Consider the following 8,682-nt stretch of genomic DNA (forward strand, 5'->3'; position numbering starts at 1 on the left):
GAGTACAGAGTAGAGGAACAGCTGGTCCTATTCCTGTCCAGACCATGTGAGTAATTAACAAGGCAGCTCTTGTGATCTCTGGACTGTTCTGATCTGCTGAGGCAGATGGAAACAGAACCATCTACTGGGGTCAGGAGTCCAGTTCAGCCAGGTTGGGAAGCACTTTCACCCAAAAAGCAGTGTACCCCTCCCAACCAACACTTTCTCCTTCATGCATAAAGGAGAGCAGAGGAGCCTAGAGTCGGTGCTAACTAGGGTGGAAACAGGCCCACTGTCAAGCCTGTTCCTTGACTTGGACACNTGCCGCTCCTGCTCAGTCTTAACTAAGAACCAGAAATTTTATTGTATTCTAATGGTTGAAGATCTCAGATTGGAGGGATGGGTCTTGGTTGGGTATAGTGCAATTNTCATGCATGATTGAGTGAGACATGCTCTTGTGGAAGGCTGAGTCCTTCTGTGTCCTTCTGAGTACACTGCCTTCTGAGGAAAAAAAAGAAAAGAAAAGAAAAAAAAAAAGCTGGGAGAGGAGAAAAGGGGAAATGTTGCAGACATCCTGGGATCAACTTACAGGGGACTTCGTGCTAATAACACATGGTTCTGTCTCATCATGATGCTCTTGAGTCTCTACCCATGCTTGGGGCTGTAGATCTGTCCTGGGTGCTGCCCCTTCTCCTGTGGAGCCATCACTATGCTCCAGAGTGTACTGAGATAGGTCCAGCCCCCTGACCTTCTCACAGGGCACAACATGCAGAGATACTGTTGATGCACTACAGCATAATTTATGTAGTGATGAAGACAGTAAGGCTAGAGCTTACAAGGTCATGGTAAACCTGCCATGCAGTGAGACATCTCAAAATAAAATGAAAAAAAAAATGCAGTATCAGTCCATGTTTTGGAGAAATGAGTCGACCATCAAGAGTGCTTCCTGCTGTTCAGTGGAACCCAAATTTATTTCCTGACAACCATATTGTATGGCTGAAAGCTTCTTTCTATTTTTCTTTTCTCTTCTTTTTAAAAATTTATTTATTTTATATATGTGAGTACAGAGTCGCTATCTTCAGACACCACAAGAGGGCATCAAAACCCATTGTAGGTGGTTGTGCACCAACACATGGTTGCTGGGATTTGAACTCAGGAGCACTGGAAGAGCAGTCAGTGCCCTTAACCACTGAGACATCTCTCCAGCCAGCTAAAAGTTTCTTGTAACCAGCAACCCTCATCTTCCTTCCCATCTCTGAGATGCTCCCACACATGGACCATACAGGTACACACACATATGCACAATGGTCCTGAAATAAACTCAAAAGAACACAGGTAAAATGAATGACCAGGAAACTGATAGGGTAGAGGAATTTCTATTTTCATTAATCCAGAAATTATTGTTTATTTATAAGTTTCTCCTGTGTCCCCTCTTCCCCCACATTTCTAATAAGAGAAGAAGAGTCAGGCATCTACGGGAACCCCTCCCCAGGGCAAGTCTGTACTGAGCCCAGGATTCTCTGTCTCTTCCACACATGATTTCGCTGCACAGCCTACTCTTAAGACTCACCAACCTAGCAGCAGGCAGAGCCAGATCTCAGAGGCCATGGGAAGTTCAAGACCCTTGCTCTTTTGAAAAATGTCCAAAATATGAAAGACTACTGTTGAGAAGGATACTCTGTATATGGTCACATAGTGAGTTTTCAGGGAGGGATGGTCACTTAGTGATTCTACAGGAAAGGGACTTGTGAAACTGAGGCCTACAGGTAAATTCTGTCCAAGGACTTGCATGCACAGTCTTCTGCCTTTTGTGTTACTGTTAAGTTTTGAATGGAGAGCAGTTGTTCCCACTCAGTGGCTGGAAGGGATGAGACAGTCAAAGAAAGCCTGCTGGCCTATTCCAATATTTCTCAGGACATTCCACTTACCTCTGTGTACCAAACTTCACTAAAGGGTAAAGCCATACTTCAAATGGCAGAGAAACAGAGATCACCTCATATTACCTTTAAAAATAAGAAGTGTCAAAAGGAAAAAAAAAGAAAAGAAAGAGAAAGAAACCCATGATTTCAATATAAATGAAAAATTGGTGTCTCTGTCCTCTGCTAGGTTTTACCACTGGGAACTGAACCTTCCACCCAGAGCCTGGCAACCTGACTCCAGGGAATGGGTGCTGGCATTATTAGTGACTCCCTCAGACCTTATAACATGGACAGAGGTGACTTCAGAGCAGGGACACTTCCATGCTGCATAGGGATTTAAACTAGCCAGGGCATGTACATTTCCTGCAGAGGAGGACATATGGGAGAGGTTGGCAAAAGCTGGTCCCAGCCTCCTCCTCATCTCTGTGGACCCTCATTGTAGCCATGATGCTCAACTTGGCATCAGCCAGCACTTTTGTAACTGAATCCCTTGGCAGAATTCTTTGCCTATTCCTTTGGTCATCATCAGTCTTGAGTACTATCATAGGAGACTTAATGAGATGAAGTGTGTTGACTAAAAACCCCAGAATAATAAATTCTCTCCCTCAACCCTCCGAATTTCCACTATTCTCTCTCTCACACTCTACATACATCTCCCCAGGTACACGCATAGGTGAACACTTCAGAGGGCTTTCTCAGGCTTCAGGGAAGTCCAGTAGAGAAGGGTATCCACAAGAAAGGTGGGCAGGTAGCTCAAGGGGATGAAGAAGAGCTTAGCATCCCAGCCAGCTGAGTATCGGGTGCGAGGGTGGCAGGCAGTCAGAGCGTGCTCCATGCAGTCTGTCACCAAAGTCAGGTCCTTGTTGCACTTCTGGTCCAATTTGTTTAGGTTTTTCAGATCTATGCAGAATGAGGAATGATTTAGGTGGTCATTCAGCTCCCACCACTCCTGTCTTACAGTAGAATAGAGGAGATTATCCATTCCCTATGTGGGAGAATCCATGTGTCTGAAACCCAAGCCTAGGCTGTCCTAGTTCCTCAAGAGGACCACAAACAATCTTCAAGGAAAATTGTGCACTCTGTCACTCATCTTAGCTCATAGAGAATGCTGGTTTCATACCGCCTCCCATCCCTGACTTCACTGATATTGCCATGACCATGAGATCAGAGGGAACAGAGCAGAATGTTCTGAAAGACACGAACTCCTTTACAGCCCCATACACAAACTGCCACAACCACAGGGAAATGGGTCTGAATTACTATTCTTTGAGGAAAAGGGTGAGGCATTAGAACTCCTAAAATTAGAAGGGGGTTAAGAGTTTGGGATTTTATGTAGCTTTGACCCTCAGAGGTTACTTACAGGATGCCAAGTACTTCTCGCCATAGATCTCCCTGATTTCTGAGCTGGTCTGGTCCCACAGCATCTGGGTATTTGAGGATAATCTGGCACTACTGGTCACACCGGTCAGGAAGAAACCAGGCTCTATAATAGACACCTTCACCCCAAAGTAGGAGAGCTCCCTCCTGCAAGACAGACAGATAGATATCAAGACTTCAGAGATCTTTCAGTGAGAACATTTTAATACAAGTACAGTAGCATGCGAACGGGACCCTCTGGTGAGGAAAGGCCACACATTTGGATCTGGGATGTACAGGAAATAGGGAAGGATCTTGGGATAAGGGAATTGCCTTTGTGCTCTTAGTATTTTACACTAATTATTTGTTGTGTGTAGCTCACTGCCCTAAAACTAGACATTCTGGTCTATGGCACTGTATAACATCTTTCTCCAAGTAGTACAGATGCAAAGGATTCTAGTCCTTGTCCAAGTCAACTTCACCTCACTAGTAAGTCTATATCTACCCCACATTTGTTCAAGGAACCTCTCAGGACACCTGTACCCAAACCCACCCACATCCACCCACACCCACCCACACAAACACACACACACACAAACACACACACACACAAACACACACACACACACACACATACACACTGTCTACTTTCTCACATGTCTCCACAGAGCAACCTCCTATCTCCAACTCCCTCACATTGGCAGCCACCTTGTCCCCTGCCATAAAGGTCTTCCCTGTTCCATTCCTTGGAAGGTGTGATGGTTTGCATATGCTGGCCCAGGGTGTAGCACAATTAGAAGTTGTAGCCCTGGTGGAGAAGGTGTTTTACTGTAGGTATGGATTGTAAGACACTCATCCTAGCTACCTGGAAGACAGTATTCTGCTAGCCGCCTTCAGATAGATGTAGAACTCTCAGCTCCTCCTGTTCTATGCCTATCTGAACACTCCTATGCTCCCACATTGATAATAATGGACTGAGTCTCTAAACCTTTAAATGCCATCCCCAATTAAATGTGGTCCTTATAAGAGTTGCTGTGGCCACGGTGTCTGGTCAGTAAAACCCTAAGACAGAACTGTTGCATTGCCAACAGCAAGAAAATACATAGCATCCTGAATATGATAGAAGAACATAAGTTATGCTAGAATGTGTTTATTGTGGACTCTGAAGGGGGCCAGATATCTGTATGTGGAATTGAAAGAGATATTCACCACAACCCAAAACCATGCTCAGCATATAGAAATCAGGGGAGGCCTGGTGAGATGGCTCAGTGGGTAAGAGCACCCCACTGCTCTCCCGAAGTTCCAGAGTTCAAATCCCAGCAACCACATGGTGGCTCACAACCATCCATAATGAGATCTGGCGCCCTCTTCAGAAGTGTCTGAAGACAGCTATAGTGTACTTACATATAATAAATAAATAAATCTTTAAAAAAAAAAAGTTTAAAAAAAAATAAGAAATCAGGGGAATGGAATCTTCAGTTCCAATCCAACCCCAGTGTTGTCCCACAAGGCTCTCCATCCTCCTTAAAAGAAAAAATGAACTAAACTCATGTCTCAGTCATGGCCTCTTGTACAGACTTGGAAATGTGCTGGCCAGTGAATGATTCAGGGAGGGGAAGGTGAGAGAGAAGCAGAACCAGACTGTCCTCCCGATAATGGGACTTAAAGGGTGGTTAAATAAAAATCCTTTCAAAGTACCCCTCGAGTCTGCTTCCCTTCCAGTACCTGAGGGAGTCTGAGAAGGCCTCTACACCATACTTGGAGATGCAGTAACCACCACCACACAAAGACACTCGGCCCAAGACACTGGCGATGTTGATCACACGGCCCCTCGCCTTCCTCACTAAGGGCAGCATGCTCAGAGTCACCTCGATCAAGCCCAACAGGTTCACATCTAGTACACTTGCAAAGTCCTGTTTCTTCATCCACTCATTGGGTCCCGAGGGGATGGAAATGCCAGCGTTGTTGACCAGGCCCCAGAGTCCTGAGGACAGTAGAAGGAGAGAGTCACACAACACAGGTTTAATTATGGATGAAATGCACTTTCAACAAGGTAAGCACACTGTGACACGTGTTTACTAGAGAATAGGATGCAATGAACAAGAACATGGTATCCACAGGCCTGGGTTCTCATGCCAGAGACTGCTGGGTCAGAGCATGGACATGTTCATCCATGAAGTCTTATAGCCCAGCTCCTTGCCAGGAATCTGCTAGCAGTTCCTTTTCACTTGCTAAGTTTCAGAAAGGATGGTGGACACATGGTGTACCTGTGTTAATCTGAAGACCATTAAAGTGTGTTTGTGTTTACAAGTTGATGCCAACTGTGGAGATTATTCTCTTATTTGTTGTGGTGGTTTGAGTGGCAATGGAAGCTATAGGTTCATCTATTGAAATGATTGGCCCTGAGAGAGGGGCAGTGCTTGAGAAGGATTAGGACTACTGGCTACCGTTTTAGATGACCAGTCCATTATTATCAAGGTGGGAGCATGGCAGTATCCAGGCAGACATGGGCCTGCAGGAGCTGAGAGTCCCACCTATTGTTTGGAAGGCCCCAAGGAGAAGCTTGGCTTCCATCCAGCTAGGATGAGGGTTTTAAAACCAAAACCCACAGTGGCACACCTACTCCAATAAAACCACACCTATGAAGAGTGACTCTCCCTGTGCTAGGTATAGTCAAACCACCACGTCCTCCAAATCCCCATTACAGGCTACACTCAAGTATACTAGCTGCTCTCCCAACATAATGATGACGCTATTCAGCTGTGGTGGTTTACACATGCTAGGTCCAGAGAGTGGCACTATCAGGAGGTATGGCCTTGTTGCAGTACATGTGTCCATGTTGGAGGAAGTGTATCACTGTGGGCATAGGCTTTACAATCCTCATCATAGCTCCCTGGAAGCCAGTCTTCTCCTATTTGCCTTCTGAACGACATGTAGAACTCTCAGCTCCTCCTATATAGAAACTTAGCCTCCTGGAACCTTGGCATTCCCATAGCACATATGCTCCAAACTTGACCCCGCATTAGTCTGTGGTAAGGATCTGTTTGCTTTCCTTCAGTTTTGTTTTATTTTAGTGCCTTTAAGGATTGATTTTGACATATAGCTAAGTGAGATTAGCCTCCACCAGTGTTCCAATGTCCTAGGCAGTCCTTGAGCTGACCCTCAGCTTGGAATTAAGTAAGAATGTTAACTATTTAGTAACATTCAAAATTACCTCTAGTAGAGACAGTGAATGTAATCGGGCATTACAATTTACTTGAATAGAGCTAGAAATCTCAGGGCTAGTCTACATAGGAATTACTTAGAACAATAGCCAAGTCACTCCTATACACAGGAATACACAATGGCCTAGGAAATAGGTGGGTTGTATCATGAAAGGGTAAATAAAATGGAATTTCCCTGGTGCATGTTTTTCACTAGGCCCAGAGGAATAGCATAATCAGGTATTTACTAAGGGCCCCTGGTGGTGGGTTTAACAATAGACTAGCATTGCATCTGACCATTCACCTGGCTCCTGTGTTTAGCTGATCTTAACTAAGGGTTGTTCCTAGTCTCAGTTGTAAACACTGCCTGGCTCCCCCTAGCTTTTTATTATGCATTTTCTTTCTTTTGTGTATAGAACTGATGTACCTTTGCAGATGTATTCGCCTGTCTTTCTTGTCTTTATTCTGTATTAAAAGTTTGGTGCTTGCTTGGAAAAATTACATTCAGATACACACTCTCTCTGTGTCTGTGTCTGTTTGTCATCCGCACTGACTCCTTGCTCACCTGTAACCAGAACACTGAGTTTTCCTGAGGATTGAGGACCTGACTGAGGTCTGTCTGCAGCATCATATTAAGTGTTATCATTAATTTCTTACTGTTTTCACTTGAATTTAAATCTGGAGTGAACTACAATCCAGAAATGAAAGACACAGACTTTTGATCTGGATCTTGAGGAACAGTGGCCATGAAAAGCTTAGGCCCAGTCAAGGTAGTACATGCCTTTGCTCTCTGAAGTCTGTATCAACTGGATCTCAGAGTTCAATGACAGCCTGGGACAGAACAAGTTCTAGGTGAAGGAAAACTTAAATACAGGCAAAGCAGTACAAGCCATTAATCCTAACATCCAGGTCAGTCAAGTTTTGAAGAAAGTGAGTTGGAAAACAGAAAGCTCCTAATAGAATAAGAGGGCCAGTTTCCATGTCCAGCAAGCAGCAGAACTCAGTAGGTTTGGCCATCTGGTTCTGGCTATGGAGTCAAAATAAAAGGGATTACTGGGACAATTGATTCTGGTTAGCTTGACTCAAGAAATTAGTGGTGATTAAGAAAAGACCAGCATCATTGAGGTGAAATCTTCTGGGAAGTGTTTCCTGAGATCACAAAGAAGCTATGGTCCAGAGATTGCCAAGGTTGCACTACATACTGTTCCTGGACCTGGCAATGTGAAAGATTCACCCAGGAAGTACTGGATTTGAAGGTATAAACGGGTCATGGAGAACAGCTCAGACTTGGCACTGTGAGGCAGCAAGGGAAGGCCATTGGTGATGGTACAGCCTCAGTTGCAGTTGATGACCCAGGACTGAAGGTGTCAGGCAATGAAGTCAGGGCTTGGCACCATGAAGAAAGCCTATGAGAGGGTATTGGTGAAGCCTAGTTGCAGCACAAGACCCCAGTACATTAGAGATGCCAGTACCATGGGATGAACACCAAGAACAGCAGCACCAGTGGAGTAGAGTCAACCAGAGCTTAGAGTTCTGTAGAGGGCAGAGCTTCAGATGTGTCCCAAGCCCTTTGGAGGAGCCCAGAAGACAATGCATGGATCAAAGACATTGGAACAAATAGCTTTAATGTTGAAGATGCCTTGGATACTCCAAGATGTTCCAAACGTCAGAGTCATTGGATATCTGCTGAGGAAAGGTGCTAACAGAGAATGGAATCAGCCCAGGAGAAAGAGTTTGTGCAGTAAAAAAAGGTGATGATGGAGTTGGAGATCTGAAGATGGCTTTGATATTAGATGCAAAGATGTAGAGTTTTGACTTTGACCAGCAGTTTTCCTGTATAGCTTCAGGGATTACAGTTAAGAGATAGCATGACTCTTCCGTTCTGAGCAGCAACGGGGTAGCTAGGGCGCAGTGTTGGCTGACACCCGCCAGCTGCCCACGACACCCGCCACAGGATCTTGGGACTTCTGGTGGGTGGAACACAGCTTCTGCTCCAATCCAATTGCGCGTGGGACCTGAGACTGCATTAGTTAGGGAAGCAGAAAACCGGCCTGAGTAGGGCCACAATCCTCTTCCGGTCTCGACCAGCACCGGGGTAGCTAGGGCGCAGGGTCAGCTGACACCCGCCAGCTACCCACGACACTCGCCACAGGATCTTAAGACTTCTGGTGAGTAGAACACAGCGTCTGCTCCAATCTTTAAACAGTGACAACGATAACAACTAA

General features: G+C 45.2%; 1 protein-coding gene across 1 annotated transcript; it reads right to left on the reverse strand.

Moving 5' to 3' along the window:
• Positions 1–2,349: 2,349 nt before the first annotated feature.
• On the reverse strand, positions 2,350–5,238 carry LOC110289116 (retinol dehydrogenase 16; the record flags this gene model as incomplete). Its single annotated transcript, XM_021155301.2, has 3 exons — positions 2,350–2,798; positions 3,259–3,422; positions 4,980–5,238. Coding segments are annotated over 3 exons (641 nt in total), but the record flags the coding sequence as incomplete, so codon positions are not given.
• Between the last annotated feature and the right edge of the window lie 3,444 nt (positions 5,239–8,682).

Source organism: Mus caroli, unplaced genomic scaffold, assembly GCF_900094665.2.
Source record: "Mus caroli unplaced genomic scaffold, CAROLI_EIJ_v1.1 scaffold_21854_1, whole genome shotgun sequence".
In the NCBI taxonomy this organism is placed as follows: domain Eukaryota; kingdom Metazoa; phylum Chordata; class Mammalia; order Rodentia; family Muridae; genus Mus; species Mus caroli.